The sequence below is a fragment of the Carettochelys insculpta genome, chromosome 1, assembly GCF_033958435.1.
Source record: "Carettochelys insculpta isolate YL-2023 chromosome 1, ASM3395843v1, whole genome shotgun sequence".
In the NCBI taxonomy this organism is placed as follows: Eukaryota; Metazoa; Chordata; order Testudines; family Carettochelyidae; genus Carettochelys; species Carettochelys insculpta.
In genome coordinates this window covers 343,745,153-343,771,078 of record NC_134137.1, presented here as the reverse complement: position 1 = coordinate 343,771,078, position 25,926 = coordinate 343,745,153, and the positions used below count along the sequence as shown (strand labels likewise).

At 40.3% G+C, this 25,926-nt stretch overlaps 1 protein-coding gene across 3 annotated transcripts in view; it reads left to right on the top strand.

Moving 5' to 3' along the window:
- Nucleotides 1-25,471, top strand: part of ZBED4 (zinc finger BED-type containing 4) — a 35,675-nt gene extending 10,204 nt beyond the window's left edge. For all 3 annotated transcript variants that reach the window (XM_075015748.1, XM_075015757.1, XM_075015768.1), the window contains one exon: nt 20,311-25,471. In XM_075015748.1, coding sequence (XP_074871849.1) covers nt 20,661-24,167 — 3,507 coding nt within the window. In that variant the 5' untranslated portion in view covers nt 20,311-20,660 and the 3' untranslated portion in view covers nt 24,168-25,471. The remainder of the gene's footprint in view (nt 1-20,310) is intronic.
- Nucleotides 25,472-25,926: the final 455 nt, after the last annotated feature.

The following is a 25,926-nucleotide window of genomic DNA, read 5'->3' as shown; positions in this document are numbered from 1 at the left end:
ATTTCATTATATGATGTCAAGTACTGCAGCTTTTTATAGATGTTCCCAATGCAGTTTTCTAATGTAGCTCTCAAGGTTAAAAGCATTAATTGAAATATGAAAATATCCACTTTATTAGAAAAAGGCATAATGTCTCAGATTTAATTCAAGAAATAATTTTTGTGGATAATCTTGGGTAAAATAACTATTGCCTACATTCAAAGGTTGCTGTAGTAGATAATGTAATCTTAAAAGCAGTTAACTCTAGATGTTAAGTAACGTGAAAATTTACTTAAATATTTTATTCCCCTTGAACAGTTCATGTATTTTACTCATGCTCATTCATTGTGTCTTCACTGTAGATTGCAAGCACTTTAGGGTAGGGCTTATGTGTAACTTTGAGCATTCTTTGGGGGCACTATAAAATAGAATGTATGCTTGTATTAAAGTTGAATGTGTTTTGAGAGTTAGAATTAGGTTTTTTAAGGTAGTATATAAGTTGAAATTTAGCATACATTTAACAGTTTAACATTCATGTTGGGGAACATGAAATTTAAAAAAAAATAGAATCTGTGTAAATGTTTAACCAGTTAGTTTCTTACTACTTACTCTGTGGATATAATTGTTTCCGTATAGTGGTTACATTTACTATATCAACTTGTCTTTTGTCAAAAGTCATTTGTATAGGTGTTAATAAGAATATTATAAGAATAGATGTGAAGCTGCTAAATTTTTATACATATAAAATGTATCCACCAAAATAGCCCTCAGCTCACAGCACGTGTGCTCTGATCAACGTGTGCTGGTGCTTGGATTGCATGTGTGCACAAAAGCATCATGTGAGAGTAGGTTAGGGTGCGTGTACAGTTTGGACTCAGACTCAGACCAAACCTGCCTGATGTCTACACGTCCATTGTGCTGACTCCAGGCCCAGATCCAGGACCCAGGGGGTTCAGGAGTTTGAACCTCAGTCATGTCATGGCTCAGATGTCAGTATTGCTTTGCAGTGTATATGGAATCCTGCTGGACTTGTGTCCATAAAAAGAATTCTAGGGGCTAATGGTTTTTGTTCTGTGGACAGTCAAGTTTGGTGGATGGTAAAGTTTTCCCATACTGCATGATGAACAAAGGGTTAGAGCAGCCAGTTCTGGAGTGGTGATGGGAAGCAAGGGATATGCGTGGTTGGATTTGAACTTGCATGATGCTGCGGCACTAGGTTGGGACTCGGAGTTCAGCAGTTCCTAATCTGTGGTTGTAAGAGTGTAGTGCCTCAAGGCCTAGCTTAACAAATCCAAGGTCTGCCAACTCAAGTTAGAACATAAGAACATAAGAATGGCCATACTGGGTCAGACCAAAGGTCCATCAAGCCCAGCATCCCATCTGCCGACGGTGGCCAATGCCAGGTGCCCCAGAGAAGGAGAACAGAAGACAAGTGATTTATCTCCTGCCATCCATCTCCTGCCCTTGTTATGAAGGCTAGGGCACCATACTTTATCCCTGGCTAATAGCCATTTATGGACCTGACCTGCAAAAATTTATCAAGCTCTTTTTTAAACCCTAATAGAGTCCTGGCCTTCACAGCCTCCTCGGGCAAGGAGTTCCACAGGTTGACTGTGCGCTGTGTGAAGAAAAATTTCCTTTTATTAGTTTTGAACCTACTACCCATCAATTTCATTTGGTGTCCCCTAGTTCTTGTATTATGGGAAAAGGTAAATAATTTTTCTATATTCACTTTCTCCACACCATTCATGATTTTATATACCTCTATCATATCGCCCCTCAATCGCCTCTTTTCCAAACTGAAAAGTCCCAGTCTCTCTAGCCTCTCCCCATATGGGACCCTTTCCAAGCCCCTAATCATCTTAGTCGCCCTTTTCTGAACCTTTTCTAATGCCAATATATCTTTTTTGAGGTGAGGAGACCACATCTGCACGCAGTACTCGAGATGTGGGCGTACCATAGTTTTATATAGGGGAAGTATGATATCTTTTGTCTTATTATCGATCCCTTTTTTAATAATTCCTAACATCCTATTTGCCTTACTAACTGCCGCTGCACACTGCGTGGATGTCTTCAGAGAACTATCCACTATAACTCCAAGATCCCTTTCCTGATCTGTCGTAGCTAAATTTGACCCCATCATGTAGTACGTGTAATTTGGGTTATTTTTTCCAACATGCATTACCTTACACTTACCCACATTAAATTTCATTTGCCATTTTGCTGCCCAATCACTCAGTTTGCTGAGATCTTTTTGTAGTTCTTCACAATCCCTTTTGCTTTTGACTGTCCTGAACAACTTGGTGTCATCTGCAAACTTTGCCACCTCACTGCTTACCTCATTTTCTAGATCATTGATGAACAAGTTGAACAGGATCGGTCCCAGGACTGAGCCCTGGGGAACACCACTAGTTACCCCCCTCCATTGTGAAAATTTACCATTTATTCCAACCCTTTGTTTTCTGTCTTTTAACCAATTCCCGATCCATGAAAGGACCTTTCCTCCTATCCCATTCTGTTAATCCTCTGTTTACGTTGCATTGTAGACTTAATCTTGGGGCAATGCTTCTCAAGCTTTTTGGCCCATGGTCTGCCCCACTCAATGCAAAGTTTTCTGTGGACTACCAGCCAACCACTAATGATGCAAAATGCCTTTGTTTATCTCTTACTACCTTAAATGCTATTTTTTCATATTACGCTAGTGAAGTTTTAACATAAGGGGGGTGTATATAGCCATTGAGAAAGGAAATGTTATCAATCCAAAATAATTAAACAGATGAAGCACTTTATTTAAAACAAAGTTCGGTAAACTAACATGATGAAGTTTTACTTTTTACCAAAAACCTAAAAGGAGGTGGGGAGTTCAGTGTTGTCTTTGTGGAAGGGATAGGGAATCAGGGATCAAGCAAGTGAGAAGGGGTGAAGGGGTCCTGGGGTTAGTAGATTGTGAGTCTCCCTCAGGCTCTGGGGTGAGGCCAAAAATGAGGAGTTGAGGCCAGTGTGTGGGAGTGGGACGGGGGTGAGGGTGATGGTCTGGATGGAGGTAGGATGCAGGAGCAGGCTTGGAGTGGAGGGTTAGGAGGGAGGGTGGGGGAGCAGGCTAAGGGTGGGGTCTCTGGGAGGGTACAGCAGTAGGTGTGGAGTATAGTGTCTGTCCAGGGGAAGGGTGCAGGAGCAAGGGTGAGTGCAGAGTCTGGCAGGGAGAGGGGGCGAAGGAGCAAGAGGGCAGGGTACAGGAGTGGGGACAGGGTACAGGAGCAGGCTCAGGGTAGGGTGTTTGGCTGAGGTAGAAAGGAGGGTGCTGGAGCCGAATGGGGTTGGAGGGTGGGCTGTAGTAGGGAGTTGCAGGAGTTGGGCAAGAGGGCCCACAGGAGTGGACGGGGACGTGGGATCCTGAAGCCGAGCTGGGCTGGGGTCTGGGATTCAGGAGAGAGATAGGATATAGGAGCTACCTATGAAAGAATGGAGTTGGGGTGCTTATCTGACTCTATGCTCCCCACCACTCCCAGGTACTACCCCCTGCTAGTCTCATTGGCCAAAATATGGTTTCCAGCGCTGCAGTCTGCTAGCTGGATGTAGGGGGAGCAGCAGCATGTGCAGATGTACTTCTTCCACCCTCCTTCCTTCCCCCTTTCCCCCAGCTGGATCTCACCCGCTGGGCTTAGGTCTGCTTAGGAAGCTGGTGCTGGACATGAGCCTCTTGGAGGAGGGGTGCCACAGGGCTGGAGCAACAGCATGGGCTCCCTGGAACCTTGTGGCCCACCTGCATGGTGGCCACAGACCACTTGTGGTCCATGGGTAGCAGTTTGAGAACCAGTGTCTTAAAGGGTAAGTCTAGTGAGGAATAAAAGACCCATGGGCATGGCTGCAGCTGCTCTGGGTCAGCTGATTGGAGCTCTCAGGGCTTAGGCAGTGGGGAAATAACATTATTGTGGGACCCTGAGTACAGACATTTACCCAGTAGTTTAACAGCCTAGCAGCCCAAGTCAGCTAACTGGGGCCATCCATGGGTGTTAAACTGCTGCGTAAACGTACCCTTAGAGTTTCTGCAAACCGTACGATTGTGTGCATCGGGGAGGCTTACTTCCTGTGCAACATGAAAGATGGACTGTTGGGAAGATTGACTGGAGTTTGGAGTCCCTAAGTTCCCCAAGAAGCAGAGATGCTGGTTCTGCAGACCTTTTAGTTCTGCTAGCAGGTACATTCTTTTCTGCTTCTCAAAAGGGTTGATATCTACAATTTAAAATCTCATAATTGAGGTGTGAAATTTTAGATCTGTTTACTCATTAGTCTTCAGTCTAATAGAAGCAACTAAAAAAATCTAGCTTATTCACTAGGTTTGTGTACCTGCTTAGTGTGACTTGTTAAAGCAAGTCTAGTTGCAAGTTAGAGGGTCTAGAAATATCAGATGTACGCCTGGACGTTTTTAAAATGTTGGGATATTTTAGAACACTTCTGAAACTAGTGGCTCTTCTAATATTGTTGTAGCCCTCCTGGTGATTAATTAGGCCCTGAAGTGTGGGTCTCTTTCCCAAAGTGTAGTACGTATACCACTGGTGGTACTTGAAAGGATTTCAAGGGGTATGCAGCAGAAAATAAATTACTGAAAATCAGGAGATAAGCACTGGAATGGCACTGGGAGAGGGGGTGCACTCATCACAATGCTGAAGTCCCAAAAGGAGTGCACAAATGTTTTAAGTTTGGGAAACTGATTACAGAATTAGCACATGCTGTGGTCTCTCCTGTCATGCCTTGGTATAGATAGTAATTTTTTTTTGTTTGTTTGTTTTCATCCACTTTTTTCCCTCATTTTCTGTCTTGATCACTTTTGTTCTTCCCCCTGCATTTTCCATGCTTAAGAAACTACACACAGACCGGGGAGAGAGAGATGGGAATATGCCAGTGACTGCTGCATGTGTTCCCACAGTTAAACTGAGAGTTGAAAAAGTTGGTATGTGGGCTGATACCCTGTACATGCACAGAGGTAGTAGTGGTAGAGGTGCAGCCACAGCATCAGCAACACATTTTCTCTTTCACAGGTGGATGAAATGAGTAAATTGCCTTTCCTCTTTTGTGTCTGCTCCCGTCCTTTGTTGCATTTATTTTATTTCCCCTTCCTCACACCCCAAAAAACATTAGGTTTGTTAAAAGGAGTTATGTAACATTTTCTAGAAAATTACAACTATTTAGGATAAAGAAAAATGGTATAATCTTGCTTAGGGAAAGTACTAATTTTCGTATTCTCAAGTGATTTAAACTACTTTGAATTAAAAGCAAAAGCTTCAGTGCACTCTTAACCACTGAGCCATAGGTGATACTTTTGGTAAGACTTTTCTGTGTTACTGGCAGTGCTGTGTGGATTGCAGTCTGTAAAGCATTTTGACTATGCAAAATAGTATTACAATGATTTTATTAAATTTCTGTCCTATTTCAGTTTCACCTTTTTTGAGCAAAATGTTAGTTGCCCAGGCCTGCATAGATATGGTACTTGTCTTCTATGACTAGTTCCTTACGGAGAAGATGAGCGTCTTTTGATGTGCCAGGGATGAGACAAGTGGCTGGGTCAGAATTTCTCCTTATAACAAATGCTGCCATTGTAGGAACCAGCACTTTTCCCTTTCAGGACCTCTCCGTGATAACTGTCTCCTGCTTCTGCAGTCTTGCCTAAGCAGCAACAGAATGTGCTTGCACTAGAGAGTAGGATCAGCACCTCGTGTCACGGAACCGAGAATCTTATGCTGAAGAGCTGTCTGACTGCTGACAAGTGGGTAGGGAAAGCCTCTGTAAAACTACCATGGCACACCTAGGAATGGAATCATTTTTGGAGTTGGAGCTTAATGTGCTAAAATGGGATATGGGTCTTAAAGCACATAATAGGCTTTGGTGCTTGTGATGAGTGCACAATTTACTTATAAGTACATCATACATTATTTTGGGTCCTCCTGTTTAAACTTAATTGGGTAATCTGGTTAGTTGTGCCTGTGATAGGCAAGGTAAAGCATTTCCAAAGGGTTTGTTTTTCCAAGCTTGCACTTCTGTCCTGGTCCATTGTGATTTGCTGCAGAAGGGAATCAGAGGAATATGTTTAGATGTTAGGATGAACTCAGGAAAAGACCAGCTCTCTTAAAGCCTGTTAACAGGGAAAACAGGGCATTTGGAGAAAATTGAATTATGATGAAAGTATAGTACAGAGATGAATTTGAAGTTTGTTTTGAAGAATCACTTGTAATTATGATAACTTTTTGTAGCTATAATAAAGGTATTGAGAACTAACTGGAAAAGTAAAATTTAACACCAAAATTAACGTGTAAGATTTTGATTTGGTACTCAATGTAGTAGGCATCCTTCAGTCTGCATAGACTATGGATCGCGCCCTTTAACGTTTCAATTGAGGACTTCATTTACAGTGTCTACTGTGACTATGAAGACCCACACGAGAGTGACAGTCCTTGCTGCATCTCTTGCAGATGTGGTGGGTGTCTGGCAAGTCCTTATTGTGCTTTCTGTGCGCTCGCTTCTCCTCTGCTAGCTGTCTGACTCTCATCTCGCCCTTCTGAAGGCCCTTGTGTAACCCCTGTCTCCATCTGCTGCGGTCATCTGCTAGTTCTTCTCAGTTGTCCAGCTCGATGTCTGCCTCTCTGAGGTCTCTCTTGCAGACATCTTTGTAGCGCAAGTGGGGGCGTCCCGGAGGTCTTTTGCCAGAGGCTAGCTCACCATACAGGATGTCTTTTGGAATCCTTCAATCATTCATCCCGTGGACGTGGCCAAGCCAGCGGAGCCGATGCTACCTGAAGCGGGGTGTACATGGTTGGGATTCCAGCTTGCTCGAGGACGGCGGTATTGGTCACTCTGTCCTTCCATGATATTCCAAGGATGCGCCTGAGGCAGCTCAAGTGGAAGACGTTCAGCCTCTTTTCCTGGCAGGCATACAGGGTCCAAGTCTCGCTGCCATAAAGGAGGGTGCTGAGGATGCAGGCTCTGTAGACTTGCATTTTGGTGTGTGTGTACAGCTTGTTATTCCACACTCTTGCTGAGTCTGGACAGAGTTGTGGCCGCTTTAATAAGAGGTACTCAATGCCTTACACAATATAGATACTCAATTTTCAGGGGCCCTCTGCTTCAATGGATGCATCTGTTTTATTTATTCATTTCCATATGCATAATCAGGCTTTGAATTCCAGCAAACAAAGGCATAGCGTAAATATAGTACCTTATTTTTACATAAATGTAAAATACAGTAGAACTTCAGAGTTACAAACATTGCAGGAATGGAGGTTGTGCGTAGGTGGAAAAGAAGTTATATGTCAAAAGTTTACAGCTGAACGCTGACTTAATAAAGCTTTGAAACTTTACTATGGTGAAGAAAAATGCTGTTTTTAATCATCTTAATTTAAATGAAATATGTACTTTTCTTTGTCAATTTTTTTAAACTGTTCCTTTTTCAGTAGTTTACATTTCTTATTTTTTCTTTTTTTCTTCTGCTGTCCGATTTTGTGTGTTTCTGATTCCAAATCAGTTGTCTGCTTGACCTGTCAGTTGGTAACTGTGAGGTTCTATTGCAGTAAAAGAATATTTATTTATAACATATGGAGATTTATCTAAAGATGTTTCATTTTATTCAGTCAAAGTCCAGCGCAAATAGATATAATTGAGAATTATGAGCAGAGATCAAGTGTTTGGGAATTAAAGAAGATCTTCATGTGGTCTGATCCTCATTAGTATCAAAGGAAACAGGCACATAATGCAAGTGTCCTAGCAATTTGAGCATACCTTTCAACTTGAATTTTTAAAAAAATGTACTAATTTAGATAAATAAAAATCCAGATTTGGTTATAGCAGCCTTAAAAGCATGTATCCTAAATTTTTTAAAATCCTTTCAAATCTGTGTTTTTACCACTACTCATTAATATTCACAGAGTTTTCAGGAGGAAAAAACATAATACTGACTAGACAAGCCATCCAGATCCACCAGCTGCCTGGCCTGTTCTCTCCACCAGTCCTGACTATTTGGCATCATCTGGAGTGACTTAAACATTTGATTCTTTGTTTCAACAAAATGATTATTCCTACATTGAAAGCTATTGAATTCCTGTTTTTAATATATCTAAAAATGTGTTTTGGAGCAGGTTAAGGGAGATGTGTCCTTCCCTCAAATGCCTCTGCATTTCTCAGCTGCACTCTGTGGCTACAGGCACACAGAAAAGTTATTTAGAGGTAACAGCTGTTATTTCAAAATAACTTTTTGACCATCTACACTATGCACATACTATTTCAAAATAAATTCAAAAGGGTGCGTTATTTCGAATTTCTCAAATCTCACTGCAGGAGGAATAACGCTTATTTCAAAATAGCTATTTTGAAACAGGTGCTCTTAAGACATGGAATAGTGCTATTTTGAAATAAGCTGCACTATTTTGAAATAGGCACTGTATTTCAAAATGCATTCTTGTGTGTGGCTGTGTTATTTCGAAATAGGCTGTTTCAGAAGAGGTGTTGTGGAATGGCTTATTTCAAATTAGCATTGATGTAAAGCTGTAGCCTTTGTGTCCATTGTGCATACCAAACTTTTGACCTGTTTAGGTCTTTTAATGATGCTGGTACAGTAGGGGAGCAGAGCAAACAATGTTATGATATAGGAGAGGAGCAGGGCTCTGCAGTGTAAGTTTTGGGGGAGGCTTTTCTGAAGCCCAGTGTTTCTGCTGTGGGGGTGGGGTGGGGGAAGGTGCAGGTGAGAAAAAAATCATAAAGGAGCTGTGAGTCTGAATCTCCTATGGCATTTCTAAAAGTAGAATTAGTATTTCCAACCAGCATAATGCAGTTTGTAGTGGGATAAATGTTTCTTTTGTCTTTTTTTTTTTTTTTTTTTTGTTTTATCCGTTTTACTTTTTCTCTGATGTGTCTAATGCCTCGTGATGTCGTTATCACTCATCTTTTCATTCACCACCATTTTGGTCTCCTATTCCAGTCATTTCCCCAGGTGCTCATAGTGCTAGCCTTGAACAGCAGCTTTGATCTCTAGTGTTGAAATCCTAATGAACAAATGAAACCTAAATAGCGGTGTTCCTTGTGAGGAAGAAACTGTAATATTTAGCAAATGACTTTTTTCATATTAACATTGTCCTAGATCTTCTATTAACATTAATATAATTTTATAACCTGACATGGACAAATAATCTCATTATCTAAATTAACAAAAGGTCACTGAGAGACTCTCCCACTGAATTCTGTGGAAGCCAGGTTAGTGTAGGCTTGAGAATTTCTGGAAATCTTAACCCATAGCTATTACATAATTTACAACAATATTCGTTCCCCAAATGACAAAGAAATTTAAATTGGAGTGAACATTTGATACTGTGTGTGTACCCCATTTGAGGTGTGAAGATTTTTTACTCTTAGAGCCACTAATAGCTTTTTCAAATTGTAAAGGGTTGTTTTGTTTTTGTTTTGTTTTTGTTTCTTTTTTAATTTAGCAAAGCAACTGCAAAATACAGTTAATATATATTTTTGTGTTAGGTGTTTTGTGTCAGGTGAAAATTAACTATTTCTGCGTTAGAACTTGCACTCTGAATAGAGCTTGCCCTCAAAGCAAAAATCTTTTAGATTAAAATCCTTTAACAGGGAGCTGTTTATATTTGGGGCCTAGCTCAATAGGACTGTTTTCCTTAGACATGTAGGTGCTACAGAAATATAAATGTCTAATTTTCTAAAATAGCTCAATATTTGGCTTCTTAGTTCATATGTAGGCACACTCTTGATTTTTCAAAAATGCTGAACAACCAGCCTCCATCGTGTGTTTAGTGGGAACTTTGTTTTTACCATTTTGAGACTCAGGTGCCTGAATTTGGCTAAACTTTTGCCATGTGTACATAACATAATCTTCATATTGTTTCTTTTCCTAGTTTCCTGGGTGTAGCTAGAACACCTGTAATGTTTGAGGAACAAAACCTTCACTTCAGAAAGATGTTACATAGTGGCTATGACTAGTGGCCTATGGGAATGAGTGAGCTGGAAGATGCTAATGAGGTGCTCCCATGAACATGGAGTGCATCATTAGCATAATGACAGCCGTGTGCGATTTGAAAGTGCCACTTTCTAATCACCCACCGCCCATATAGACAGGGGCCTTTCTGAAGGACCCCCCAGTCTTTGAAAGACCAAACCACATAGGAAGAAGGGATTTTTGAAGTGCGGGGGATCCTCTTGAAAGGCCTCCGTCTACACACGTAGCTTGCGATTATGCTAATGAGACACTTCATATTCATGGCAACACCTCATCGGCATCTTTCCAACTCGCTCATTACTGTGCCCCTTCCGAAAGGAGGGGCTAGTGTAGACCTAGCCAGGGACTGCAGGGCTACTCTGAGTAAACAGGCTTTGTTATTAAGCAGATGACTTGATCAATTTTTAAATCTAAAATAAGACCACATTTCTTAAAAATGCTTTTCATTAGGTTTAAATTACAAAATGTCATTTGCGTTAAGTTTTTAAAAGTGGGTTCATCAGTATAGGAATCATATCTAAAATTTCTTTTGGACACAGATTTTGTTTTCAGTTTGTATTTGACAGTGCTTTGTTATGGTCTTTTCATTATTTCATCGTCGGTCTGTTCACTTCCTGTCTTTTACACTAGCACATCTTCTCTGTGTTCTGCTGTTCTGAGTGGAGCTCTTTTTTCACATCATTTTAATATATTTACTGAAATAACGCAGTAGCATAGTTGCTTGCTGCTGATTCCAAGTCTGAACCAGAATGCTTGGACACATCTGGGAAGAATCAGGCGTTGTGGTGTGCCTGTTTGAGGGACTTAATACCTACATTAGCAAGAAGCGGTAGGTGACAGGAAGGGGTGAGTTGGTTCACAACCCTGCACTCTTTCTGAGGATATAGAGCACCTGACAGTAGCTCTACAGATCTGATGAAGATTGGAGCAGCAAGGTTATAAGGGAGAAGGCAGTTGTAAAATCACAGATTGACCAAGGGAAGTTGTTCATACTTGAATCCATTTTTGACACATTTTGTAAGGTTGGGTATATTTCAGCTTGACGGTGTCAGTTTAACTGAAACATTTATTTCTGAGCTTTCTACTGCATTATTTTGTGAGAGGGGCAGGGTCTGGTAGCCCAAGACACTGTTAAAAAATGTAAAATCACCACACCTACTCTTTTTTAAACTGTAAACCAATAGTTCTTGTTTACATGACGTTAAATTATTTTATGATTTTTATACTGTAGGTAATGGTATTGCTAATTTTTATGTTGTAACTATAGTGAGATGAAGGCCTAAGCCCATGCAGCATAGGCCTGGTCTGAGGCCTAGCTAACAATGGACAAAACATGGCTAACCTAGAGCAAAGCTAAGCTGTGAGCAAGAGGCAGGCCCTTGCTAACAGAACTTGGCACGAGAGTGCAAAACAGTAATTGGTAATGAGCCCAGGTGCAGGACAATAATTGGTACCAGTCTAAAGTAGCAATGACATAGTACCAGCAACTCATTAAAAGAAGACTTTGGTACCCACTCCTCACAGATGCAGACCCAGGTTCAGGAAAGGGTCTAAAATGACAGTATGATGTGTTGTCAGATGCTACCAGCGTGGTGCTCTGCTCTCTCCAATGTTGGTATCGCTCGGCTGCGTGCATGTGTTCCCTCTGTGCGCTGCCGCAGCTCTGCAAATAGCCGACACAGCAGACCCAAAGAGAACCCCCAATGACCACAGAGTCTAGTGAGGTGCGAAGGCACGTCAGCCAGGTTTATTGCCGTATTGGACACAATAGTAGTTCCCTGTAGACTTCTTAGTCTAAGTCAGGGCATACCACAAATATGCACCCACGATCAATGGACTCGGCTCAGTCGGTGGCAGGACTTTCCACTGCCCCCTCAGCTGGACCCACACCACACCCCAGGAGTGCATTCTTATACCCGGGTACAAACAATTTACGCATCTCTCCTGACTTATTGAGGTACAACCCTTCTACGTAGTCAGGTGCCACCTCTCACCTTGTACATGTTGGTTTGAACAAAACAACTCTATCCATCATATTACCCTTTTGCACCTGTCATTGGAATGGGTCAGCCTGTTCTTCCTTATCTGTGGAATGTTCCAGGGTAGGGTGTTCTGGTACCATGTTCATACTTCAATATGCTAGGTAGATATGTTTATGCAACATCAACCCTCTTCTTGCCAACTTCTGTGAGTAATGCATTCCTTTAGCTCGCAGCTGAACTTTGCTTTCTGTTAGCAAAGTCTTGACCACTACTTTAGTTCGGGCCTAAGGCCTCATACTGAGCCTGTACTTACTACATGATAGTTAGAGATGATCTAATCAAACCACGAGGTGCAGGGTGATGAGTGGTAACCTGACAACATCTGAGGCTGGCAACCTAATGGGTAAGCTTTGAGGTGTGATTTTGTTTGTACCCTATATACGTGGTGTCCTGGGGGAACAGTGTATGACCTAGGGGGCAGTGGAAAGCCCACTGATTGATTCATTCCGTTGTGGCAAGAACATTTACTTTGTTGTTCAGTAGAATCTACTAACAACTGTTACTGTACTTTGCTTAACAATAAACCTGGCACATTTAATCCTTATCTGGTTTGTGGTCCTTGGAGGCCTTCTCAGGGTCTGCTGCAGTCACTGGGATCACATCACTGAGCACACGTGCAAGCAGACTTCTGGTTATCATCAGTGGAGCCAGAAATCTGTGATGACACCACAGCGATAAATCCTCCAAACAGTAGCGTAGTTTTTAAAGCTAAAGATTTAACAGCTGGAAAAGTGAACCTCCTGCATTTGTTACTGGGCTCAGTAACGCAGATGGTGGTAGTCGTGACTGCATACTTGCATCTTCCCACCTGTTATCCCTCAGCGGAATGAATTATTGACTTGGTAGCAGTCTGTGAACAGGCACCTACAGATTTTAGTGATGTGGGGAGAGCTCAATCATCTCTGGTAAGTCAGTACCCTCTGCAGAGTGACAGAACAGCTGGGAGTTCACATACCTTTGTAGGTGAATTCCTCAGTCCTCACACTTTGCTCCATTTGCTTAGGTCTGTGGGTTTTTGGTTTTGTTTTGTTTTGTTTTTCTCCTGTTCCATTGCTTTCCACAGTTCATTTTCACTTGCCTTATACTTTTCCCTGGTTCATATTGTATTCTTGTTCCTGGCTGTTCTGGTTTCCTGTCTGCGTATGGGAGTGGCTGGAGCAGGTGGAATCAGCTGTTATTGCTGCACTTCGGGTGCTGCTGTGCCTTTCCCAACAGCTTGTGTCCAACTGTCACAGAATATCCATGAACCTTCTAATTTCAGTATTCTGTCCCCTATCCTAATAGAGCTACCGCACAACATTCTGAGCCTGTTTTTTGCTTGCTTCCACAGGTTTTATAAAGTGGAACATCATTAACATTGTCCCAAACTACTGAGAATTCAAACAGCTAGCAATGAGTGCCAGGGTACTGAGTAGGATTTTTCATTACCTTGTCCCTCTTAAAGTAAGATGTTCCCCTTTATGTTCAAAATCTAGAATTTTTTGAAAATCACTCAATGCATTTTTTTTAAGTTCAGTAAATATTTCACTAATGCCTAGAGACCCATGCCAAAAACAGGACCTTGTTGTGTTAGATGGTGTTGAAACTTGTTATAAAGACTGTCCTGGCCTTAAAAAGCTTACATAATCTAAATAGACACAAATGTGGGTGAAAAGTAGTAACTTCCCTTTTAAGTGAGAGGAACGGAGGTGCTGAGAGTAAGATTTACACGATATTATGTGGCAGCATTGGAGTGGAATCCAGATATCCAGAGTCTTAGCCCATTGCTAAATCACAAGACTTCTCTGTTATTCCAACTTGTCACTGTTAAAAGTGAATCAAGTTTGCAAAGGAAATTTTAAGATCATAAACACAAATAAAATGTTTTTTTAAAAGTATTTGTCTTTTTCTGTATTACTGATCAGGAATCTCTTAAAAATTTTGTCTTTTTTTTTTTTTTTTCCTGCCAGATCTTTTTCATTCATCATGACTAGGGTTTTTGTTTTTGTGATAAGTGCTGGAGGTAATTTATCCCATTTATTAATTTGCACTTTTCTCAATTCTTTTCCTGTTAATTTTTTTTCAGTTTATTTAAAAATTCAGAATTTAAAATTGTTCTTAGGTTCTATTCCTATGTTTTGTATAATTTATAGACTCTCTAATTTAAAAATTATGTACTTTACTCCTGTACTGGATGATTAATGAAAATATTAAATACATATGGTCCCCAAGCACTGTAAGCTGTTCCAGTGACAGACAGATGGGTATAAACCTGATGCAGTCAGCTGCATGAAGAACTTGTCCAGTTTGAGTCACATGATCACTTTGGGTAGCTGTGCACATCCCCACTTGCAGCTCCTGGTATTGGCATTAGTGCTGGAAGAGGAAAGGGAGTGTCTCTGCAAGGTGCAGCCAAGAATTTTTGTAGCTGCAAGCTGGTATGCAGACCGTAGGCCAGGGGTCTCAAGCTCATTATCCGCAGGTCAGCTATACCCCCAAGCAATTTGACAATCCTGCTGGGACAACTGAGTCCCTGTGACCCCACACAATGTGTTGGTACCCTCCCTCCAAGCCCAGACCCTGCTCTGCTCTCCATGCTGCCATTGCATCTCTTCCTTTGAGACCCTCCTCCCCCACACCAAAAGATGCCATCTTGGAGGTTACTGGTGGTGGGCTGGCACATGGCAGGGTTGGCTTCCATGCACTCACTGCAGGAGCAGGGATTGTGGGAAAGTGGAGCAATGCAGAGCCCTCTGCTCCACTCCACCACCATTAGCCCAGTCACTCTGCTTCACCTCTCTACACACATCTCCCCTTGGCTACAGGGACATGCAGGCAGCAGCATGGAACTAGCAGCCGCAAGCCACTGTAGCCCTAGTGTGATGCTGTCAGGGCCTGCCAGGAGGGAGGGCGCTAAATAATGCAGAGGTGGCAGGCATGATTGGGAGATGTATGTGGAAAGGGAATGCATGGGCTAGTGGGCAGGGCCAGTAGATAAGTGTTGTTGGGGGAGGGTGGTCCTCCCTTGGAGTCCTGCCAGAAGGGATGTATGTTAGCCTTCTAGGAGGATTTGAAGGCTGACTTCACAGGTAAGTTGAGTTTGAGGCCCCTGTGTTAGCAGTTCCATAAACCATAAATTCTTTATGCTGTTCTCAACTGGTCAAAAATCCAGATAGCACAAGGAATGTAGCCATAGACCCTTCCCAGCTCTTGCCCCCATAAGTCATGCTGTGTGGCTCAGCACAGGATCTGTGCTTTTAGGTTCCAAGACCAACTTTGAACCACTCTGGCTGATCTCTGTGTCTGTCTTGTCCGGTTCCCTTCAAAAGAACTCAGAGTGTAGAACTCTGACCAAGCCTGATTGCAGGAATGAAGTCCTAATCACTATCTTTGAATATAATCTTGCAGTATATGTCCTAATTTTGTATTTCCTTTCCTGGCAGGACTAGACTGAAAGCTTTTGCTATAAAGTCTCTGTAAATAATTTAATTCTGCATTCACATTGTTTTTTGTTCAGTGAACATGTAACTTTGTCAAAGAGCAGCTAACAGTTTTATCTGGTATGATTGATTGTTTTTTATGAACTTGTGTTGCTTATTGTTCACAATGTTTGTGATTACATATTAATGTTTTTATTATTTTATTTTTTTATTATTTACCTGTTTCACTTCAATGCCAGATAAAAAATTAGAATAATTCCCTAGGTCCTCCTCTCTTTTTATAAACCTAGAGTGTTGTTCCTTATCTTATTTTCTTTAAACAAGTGGAAAATTGAGTGAATTTTGATAGTATTTCCAGCTTTCCCGTTAGTTTTCCATGGAAAATAGATGTGCTTAATGTCAGCTGTCTTCATTAACTTCCTTTATTCTCTCATGAATTATACTTACAAGTTTTGTTAAAATTTTTCACAAGTAGTGAGCAGCATTTTCTCTTATTTCTATCTCAATTTTACTACCTGCTTTTTGTAAAACTATGCACATAGCTAGATAAGTTGATGTAACCCCCATTCCCCACTTCCTGCCCCCATGCACTCTGGAAGATTTCTGTGTACCTCCAAGGTAGGCTACTTGATTGAGAGCCATTGCTTTAAAGCAACCATATATGTTAGTCGTATATACTTAATCCAATAAACTCTTTGATATCCAGCAACCCAGGGACCCAGGAGGTTGCTGGATATTCAAATATGCCAGATATGCAGGAGGCTGTAATATTCTCTGGGTGGCTCAGTGCGAGGAGCTGCTCTGTGTGGCTCAGTTCATAGCCACGGTGCGGCACAAGGAGCCACTCTGGGTGCGGTGCAGCGCGAGGAGCCGTTGGCCACAACCGCATGCCGGTTAATACGGAAGTCTGGTTATTTGAATGCCAGTTAAGTGAGTTTAATAATTCAGGTGCCATTTAAACTATTTTATGTTTTAAGTAATTAACTATAACCTACTAGTTCCTATGAACTCTGTTATTGTCTCAGGACTCTGGGTGCCTTTTCTGTTTTCAGAAACAAATTTTGAAAGTGTTGGTGTTCATTGGCCCATGTTTTGCTGTATGTTATTCAACACAAAGAGATGTTTGTCTGTTTTTTCAGAAATGCTTCTTTTTGGTGTCGACCATACAAGAAGATTTGAATAAGTGATTTTTCTTATTTTTTTTCCCCCGTCAATATATTTGGACTTTCATTGCTAGGCAGGTTGAACCTCTCTGAACCAGCATGATTTTAGTTAGCTGGATGTCCACTATGTGTGTGGCTAATTTTTCCATGATCCCATAAGCTTTGTTTATAGCCTGGCTCTCAGTCTTCTGTGCTGTTACTTAGCTCTAATTTATCCATAAATGTCTTCTAAGAGACCAGTAAGCAGTGGAAGTTTGGTAATGCTGCTAAATAATACTGATCTCCTGTTGTTTAGCACATTCTCCTATTTTTGGCACTGGTTAGGTCCCAGCAGTGCTAGACTATAGAGATTCAACCGCTGTTACCTTCCTTAACAATCTCTGTTTCATTGTTTGCATGTATATGAACTTGAAGAGATTTTTCAATAGCACATGTGACTTTTGGTTGAAATTTGAATATTTTATGCATTTTGCATGCATATTTCACAATAGCCATTTACTTGTTAAAATGCATGTACTGAAGCAACTGTATGTTCAAGATGTGATGCAAGATGATGAATACATTGAGACAGTGGCTGAATTTTCTTAATTTTGAATCGGTGACAAACATCTCAAACTCTTCTGAAGTTGTTTCCAATGCACACATCATAGTAACTGCTATTTCCAGGGGAAAATTCATGTGGACTTCTTACAAAAAAGCATTTTCTCCCTGCAAGAGGAAAAAGCCCACATGATCATATAGCAGTTTTCTGCAAAAACCAAAAAGCATTCAACTGTACAAAAATGTGGTTATTAGTCTTATTCCTCCTTTTGTATCCTCAGTCTTCATATTCCTCCCTCCCTCCCTCAGTATATATTTTGTACTTTGTGAGAGGTGACCATAGGCAAATAGTTTCCAAAACTTGTAAGGACTAGCAGCTACATTTGTCTTTGGAAAAGTCACAGTATTTATACAGTTTGCATTCAATATGTGCTTCAGGGTATCTGTTTTATGTACGTGTCTTACATGAAGGAAAAAAAATCTTTCCCTTGAATATTGTCTACTTCCAGAAGTAGCTGTTAAACTGGAGTCTCTGTGCCCACTGTGCAAGAGTGCATAAATCTTGTACAGTAGACCCCTGACTTACATGTAGGTTGCATTCCTGGTCAACCATGCCTAAGTCAAATTTTGGGTAATTCAGGACCAGGTGGGAAAGGGGCCCTCGGTCCGGGCTGCACCTGACTCCCTGCTCTCATGAGCAGCGGAGAGCCCAGATCCAGGTGTACCAGCGCTGGTCAGTTTCCTGGCTCCCCACTCCCCTCCCCTTGCAGAAGCTAGGAAACTGACCTGTGATGCTTCGCTGGTCAGTTTCCTGGCTCCTAGGACTAGTGGACAGATGGGAGCCAAGTGCAGCAGCCAGGAAACTGACCAGCACTGCTGGAACCTGGCTGTGGGCTCCCTGCTGCTCACCCCGGTCAGTTTGCTGGTTCCAGCGACTGGTGGGGGAGCAAGGAACCAGTCTAGTGAGGTGATTTTGGTTTCCATTGCAGAAGCTCTTGTTCAAAATCCCAAATGAGATCACATAATATAAACCTATATTAAGAAGTGCAAGATACTGTTGTGCAAGGCTTCTATCTTCTCTCCAAAACCAAAAATATCAATTGTCTTGATTCTTTTCTGCTCCATGCATAGTCTACATCTGCTCATTTTGCAGCATTGAGAGGGCTCTACTTTCTGTATGTGAAAATGATAGAGACTGTTCCTGCTTTTCCCGGGAGGGCACTCTATCCCTTGCAGCAGCTATGGAAGGCTGTCCTTCCCTAAAAAGTTAGGAAAATGCTAACCAAACAAAAAGGCTTTCTCTTTCAGGTCTGACAGCCATACAAAGGCAATGGCTGTTGATGTCCTCCCAAGATTGATGTTTGGCCCATTACAGGCACATTAGCTGGGAAAGTTGACAGCTCTGTCTCAGCTTCTTGGTACCACACATGTGCTTGTGTCACTATTATGTGTCATGTAGATGTGTTGCCTTCTCTTGCAGAAGCACAGCTTACAGAGAATCCACATGTATTTGCGAAACATAGGTAGGGAAAATTAGTAAGGAAGCTTTTAAAAACACAGTAAAGACTGCCTAAAATCAGTGTATTATTTTGTGTGCCTCCCCCACCCTGGGTTAACTTTAGCCCCTAAAGATGTAACTTACACAGACATCAGTGCTTTTTGTAGTGTTAAGTGTCAGGTTGTGTCTTTGGTTGTTCTGTAGCACTAAAATGCTGCTCAGTTTATTCAGTGACATTTACTAGGAATCAGCCAGGAGCTTTGCTTTCCAGCCTTTCTGCTAGCTTTTCTCCTTGTCTTAACTCTGAGTACAGCACCTGATCCCCAGACTGAAAGCTCCTCTCGGATATCAGACCAGACATGCTCTGATGAACCACAGGCAGTTAAGTCAGCAGGAACAGCTGCCTTCGTAGCAGAATTTCAAGTTGTGGTCCACTACAGTTTCAACTTCCCCTTTCTTGAGCCCCTTGTTACTAATAAAGGCTAGGAAAAAGTAAGAAGGGTCAGGGTGATAGAAATCCACCGTGTCAATTGGGAAGCCCACAGTTTTGCTGGAAAGACAGCTGCCTCCTGTTGTGTCAGAAAAGGAAGCTGCTGACAGCCAAGCAGCTTCATTGTTTTTGTGGTGCAGTTCAATTATCTTGAGTAAAGTTACTGCATTTAAAAAAAAAAAATCAAAAGCTGCTTGCCTCCATGGTATGAGGGTGGTGATGGAGTGAATTTTTGAGTTTGTGATGGCTGTGGTTATTCAGCTAGAGCAGGGGTCTGCAATCTGTGGCTCCGGAGCTGCATGCTGTTTTTTAAGGTCATCTTTGTTGCCCCCAAGGCTATAATTGTGAAGTTTAAAAAAAAAAAAAAAAAAAAAAAAAAAGGCCCAAAATGAACTATCTAAACAGCAAATGATATGGGTTCCCGACACATTGAATACCACCTCCTAGGGTCCTCCAGAGAGAGAAGCTGGTTCAGGAGTTAAAGTGAGAGAGACAGTGGTACAAACATACATGTGAAGTGTGAGGAAATGGAATATGTGAGAAGTTTGTGAACATACTGCAGTAAACACATTACAAATCATTGTGTGCGCGCTGTTCTGAGAACAGGGGTTACAAAAAGTATGGTTTGACATTATTTATTAAGGACTATCTCCATAGTCACATGCATAATGGCTTTTGAATTACTGATTTTATTTATTTATTTATTTGTACCAAATTGGTAAAAAAGGCTCTTCCTTCGATTTTGGTTGCCAACCCCGAGCTAGAGGAACCCAATGCAAGCTGGATGCATTTCAGAGGATAAGTATTAAATATTTCCTCAGCAAAACTTAATAAAGGTTTCTAAACTCATTATATGCAACATTCATTTGTCATCTGAAGAATTATAACAAATTCAGAGATTCAGTGATTTGAATTCAGATATGAAATAGGGATTTTAGTCTTCCTTTTAGTGCAAAAGTCAAAGCTAAAATAACCAGCGTTTGCATCTATGTGCACATGAGTGAGATTAAAATAATGTGGGGTTTTTTTATTTTTGTTTTGTTTTGAGAGAGAGTACTAAACTGTTGTTTTTGCCAGGGAGGGGATTGCATATTAAACAAGCCGATTGTTTTTTATAAGTCTCTTCAGTTTTCATATATTAAAATTATCTTTAACTTTTTATTTTCTTCTCATTTCTAGATGGTGTGACAGGATCATAATTACCTAATCAAGATGAACATAATGGCTTCCTTGATGAGGAAAACAGAACATTCAGTTAATAGGCTTATGTCTACAACATGAAGTATTTACCTATAGCTGTTTTTGCAAAATTAATTTGTGACCTGAGATCTATGGGTCCTGGGAAGAAATTGAGATTTTGTGAATTAGGGCTATAATTTTTCATTACATTTTTTGTGACTGATTATATTTACATTTGCACAACAAAAATATTGTGCATTACACAGGATATATAATTTAAACTAAATTATAATAGTTTCCTTTATTTATTTCTTAATACATGAAGATTCACCAGGAACAATTTGTCATCTATGGACAAAAATAAGGCATATTACCCAAAAATGGTTAGTAATTTTGTGCTAGAGGAAATCAACAGTTTAAAGGTAGAGCAAGAAGAAAATATAAATAATTGTACCTTGGAAAGAATGGATATAAAAAATGAGCTTGAAGATTTCAAACATACAGACAGTAGTGATGAGCAAGAAGACAAAGAAAAACATTTAATTAATAATAATCCTGTCAAATATTTATCTACAGAAAATGAAGATGATTATGGATCTCTGTTTTCTCAGTACAGTAGTACTCTTTATGATGTAGCAATGGAAGCCGTGACACAAAGCCTCCTTTCTAGCAGAAACATCAACTCCCGGAAAAAATCCCCTGCTTGGAATCATTTTTTTATATCCCCACGAGATAGCACTAAAGCAATATGTATGTACTGTATGAAAGAATTTAGCAGGGGTAAAAATGAAAAGGACCTAAGTACAAGTTGTCTCATGAGACATGTGAGGAGAGCTCATCCAACTGTACTTATTCAAGAAAATGGAAGTATGCCAGGTCTATCTTCTTTTTCTGCACCTTCATTGTTACTGTCTCCTCAGACTGCAGAAGTTGGAGATTTAAGTGCTGTGTTATCGCCTATAAAACTGGTCAAGAAAATTGCTTCTAAGATACCATCTCCAGATCAAGTAATTGAGGAATCTGTTTCTGTAGTCTCTTCTAAAGAAGTATCAGACCTGTTGGTTTCTGAAAAATGCAGCAAAGAAGAAGTCATTGCCAGGTCATCTCCACCCCTACCCAACATTCAATATGATGAAGCTATGGAGAATGTAGCAGAAAAAACTGTTTCAATTCCAAAGAGTACATCAGGTTCCAGAAGAAGATCTGCTGTCTGGAAACACTTCTATTTGTCTCCTTCAGATAATTCCAAAGCTGTTTGCATCCACTGCATGAATGAATTCAGCAGAGGAAAGAATGGGAAAGATCTTGGAACGAGTTGCTTAATAAGGCACATGTGGCGAGCCCATCGGTCAATTGTTTTACAGGAGAATGGCGGTGGTACAAGCATACCACCCTTGTATTCTGCTCCTCCAACTTTATTGCCTTCTTTAGTACCCTTTGATGGTGATGTGAACTCTGGGTCGTCATCTCCAGGAAAACTGATCAAAGAATCAATGTCTGCTTCTTCCTCTCCAGACAGAATGGCAGAGGAGATCCATTGCACTCTCCCTTCTGGAGATGCTTTGATGGAAGACTCGTCAATGTTGTCATCGGATGATATAGGTGAAGCCTCTTTAATGTCTTCTCCTGAGAAGCAGTGTGAGGGATTAAGTCCATTGATATTTGAGCATAGCTCTATGGTTCAGAATAAAAGGATTATGAAAAAGCTTAAATCAGAAGTTTGGAATCATTTTTCACTGTCTCCAGCGGATAGTCTAAAAGCTGTATGTAAATACTGCAGTTGTATGATAAGTCGGGGGAAAAAAGGAGACATAGGCACAAGCTGCTTGATGAGACATTTATATAGACGTCACCCTGAGGTGACTGGGAACCAAAAGAGTTTCATAGATGCAAGTTTGGCAAATTCTCCTTATGCTACATTGGCTTCCGCAGAATGTTCATCCTCAAAATTGATTGATTTACCCACAATGGTTACAAATGGCAATCCAATTATATATCCTGTCAGTAGCAAGAAGACCTCAAAACTGTGGAATCACTTTTCAATTTGTTCTGCAGATTCAACTAAAGTAATATGTATGCACTGTGGACATACAATAAGCAGGGGGAAAAAGCCAACAAATTTAGGTACAAGTTGCCTTCTAAGACATTTGCAGAGGTTTCACAAACATGTGCTGAAAACTGATGTTTCAAAGACAGTTTTGTCCTCTTCTGTGGATAATCACATGCCACTGAGCACAGAATTATTAGGCTCTTCAACCTTTGATGAAACCAGTGACAAGTTTTGTGATTCTCACCCAGTTGCCAAAAAAATTACAAGTCTTGTAGCTGAAATGATTGCACTCGACCTTCAGCCATATTCTTTTGTAGACAACATTGGCTTTAACAGGCTGCTTGAGTACTTGCAGCCTCAGTATTCTTTACCATCACCGTCATATTTCTCTAGGACAGCAATTCCAGAAATGTATGATAATGTGAAGCAAATAATTATTTCACATCTGAAAGAAGCTGAAAGTGGACTAATACATTTTACATCAGGAATATGGATGAGCAATCAAACACGAGAATATCTAACTCTTACTGCTCACTGGGTAACGTTTGAGTCCTCATTTAGACCACAGTGTGAAGATTACCATTGTTCAGCACTTTTAAATGTATCACAGATTGATTGCGACTACAATGGCATCAGTATTCAAAAGCAGCTAGAATATTGGTGGGAAACCTGGATAACTTCCATTGGTCTTCAGATTGGGATTACTGTTACAGATAATCAAAGTATAGGGAAAACTTTGAATGAAAGTGATTATTCGAGTGTGCAGTGTTTTGGTCACACTGTTAATCTCATAGTAAATGAGGCTATTAAAAGTCAGAGAATGGTTCAAAATTTGCTTAGTATTGCAAGAAAGATTTGTGAACGTGTTCATCGATCAGCAAAAGCAAAGGAGAAATTAGCAGAATTACAGAAAGAATATGAGTTGCCCCAGCATCAACTTATTCAGGATGTTCCATCCAAATGGAGTACATCATTCCATATGCTTGAACGCTTAATTGAACAGAAAAGAGCAATTGATGAAATGTCAATAGAGTGCAGCTTTAGAGAGCTGATAAGTTGTGATCAGTGGGAAGTTATGCAGTCTGTGTGTCATGCTCTGAAACCGTTTGAAGTTGCAAGTAGAGAGATGAGTTCTCACATGTCCACTTTAAGCCAAGTGATTCCAGTGATTCACATACTTAACAGAAAAATAGACATGTTGTTTGAAGAAACAGTGGGCATTGACACTATGTTAAAATCCTTGAAAGAAGCTATGGTTAGTAGATTGTCCAGCACTCTTCATGATCCAAGGTACATTTTTGCTACACTTTTAGACCCCCGCTACAAGACATCGTTATTTACGGAAGAGGAGGCTGAACAGTATAAACTGGACTTAATCAGGGAGCTGGAAATATTGAGTTCTACCTCAGATGATAAACCTGTTTCTAATGGGTGTGATATAGGTTCATCAAACCCTTATGGGGAGGATAATCTTTGCTCACTTATGGCTGACATGAAAAAATCAAAAGATCTAAAAGAGAGGGCAAAGTTACCAGAAGAAATGGTGCTCTCGTACTTGGAGGAAGAAGTGCTTGAGCATAAGTGTGACCCGCTAACTTATTGGAACTTTAAGAAGTCATCTTGGCCAGTGTTGTCAAAGTTGGCTGTTAGATTCTTGGGTTGTCCACCAAGTATTGTTCCTTCAGAGAGATTGTTCAATACATCCAATGAAAACAACAGCTTTAGTCAGTCAAGGCTAATGATTGAACACTTTGAAAAACTTATCTTTTTGAAAGTGAATCTTCCCTTAATATACTTCCAGTATTGAAACTAATGAACAAATTGCCAGACTAAAACTATTGTTGCTCACTTGGATATTAAATATTTGGGTTGTTAAATTGCTCCAGTAGGGGCCATGTATGACATCTAATCAGTGGCTGTAATTCCAAATTTTAGTTTTGTCAGCTTTCATTATAATGTCTACATGTGCCTTATTCATAGTTCTTCAGGCCAGGTATTGTATATATGATTTTTAAAAATTCACACTAGAAATAGCCTGTCTTGTCAAATTATACAAAATTATGTAGGTTTTAATCCATAATTGTAAATGAACTTTTAAAAATTCGCAGTCATTTGTTTTTAATAGAATGGCAAAAAGATGTAAACAGTTCTATTCTGTAGTTTTTATTCAATTTATGTAAAAACCATAAACCAGGTACTGTATTTTAGTTGAACATTGCTTTAATTTCAGCAAAATAGCTTTTGTAGCTGTCAAAAGAAAACTGTATATGAAAGGTGGAATTCAAGCCATCTTTTTACTTAGCAGTTTTTAATTACAAGCCCTAAAGTACTGAAAGGGTTACGAAGAATTATTATGGAAGATGTATGTTTACTGTGTCAGGAGAATATTGAATTAGAATTTGAAAATATAACTAAATTTAGAGGTATTATGGAATATGTTATACAGTAATCTGTAATAAAACTTCCCATCTTCTGTTCTCCTATTCAGGTTTTACATTGTAACTGAACTACAGAAATATTCTGAGTATTTATATTAGCTCTTTTGGACATTTTTATCAAAGTTTGTGAATTAATGTTTATTTAATGCAGTGTATAAAAAGGCAAGACATTTACAATGAAAGATCTGGTGGCATTGTAAAGCCTTCTTAATCTTTAGTTCATCAAAATTGTAGGAGTTCCCTGGTATAAAAATTGAATCCTGGTTCCCAGTATGATTACAATGACGTGTTAACAAATTCTCTGTCTTAAAGATCCTAGTATAAAAATAACCAACACAGCCTCAAGGACATGGTGCACTGCTTAGAATTATATGTAATAGGGTTGATTCATAATTGTTGGTGTCCATCTGGCAAATGAGGTAATGTAGAACTCTCTAACCTGCATAGAGTAAAACATCACCAGCATTTTAATTTTAGACCATGTTTTCCTTTCAACTACTAAAGATTCATTTTGTCATTTCAGTTTGATAAAGTACTTCTGGGAAGCAAGTCATTCATTTGCCTATGACCTTTTAGAAAATTTGTAGTTTTGTTAAAATACTGTACCTATGCTAATCTAATTTTGCATTTACTATGTTTTAGTGTATTTATAAACGGTGAACTGTTTCTGAAATTAAACATTTTATTTGCAATTTCTTGTGCCATTGAACACTGCTTTTTATGTTTCAGATAGAAGTAGAAATGGTGTTTGATGTGAGGCTGAAACTGACTAAAACACATATTGATTATACATTTTAGCATAGAATGCTGTAGGGAAGCAAAGTTAATTGGTGTGTGTATATATAGCTCTCTGGAGTTCAAAGACTATCTTCTGCATCTCTTATGTTGAGTAGCATTTTTCTGCAAGTATTCACGTTGATTTCAGTGTACTTATTTGCAGACTTGCCAAAGGGGAGCAAAAGACATCTGCCCCAGGGCCTGGCTATTCCAAAGGTCCCAGGGCTGCAGGGTGCCACTACTGCCACTGCCCTTTAAACTGCCAGAGGCTCACATAGCACACTCCAGGTGGCTCTGAGGGCTGGTTGGAAGGGTGCAGTGTAGTCCAGGTGGCACTGAGGGCGGGCTGCC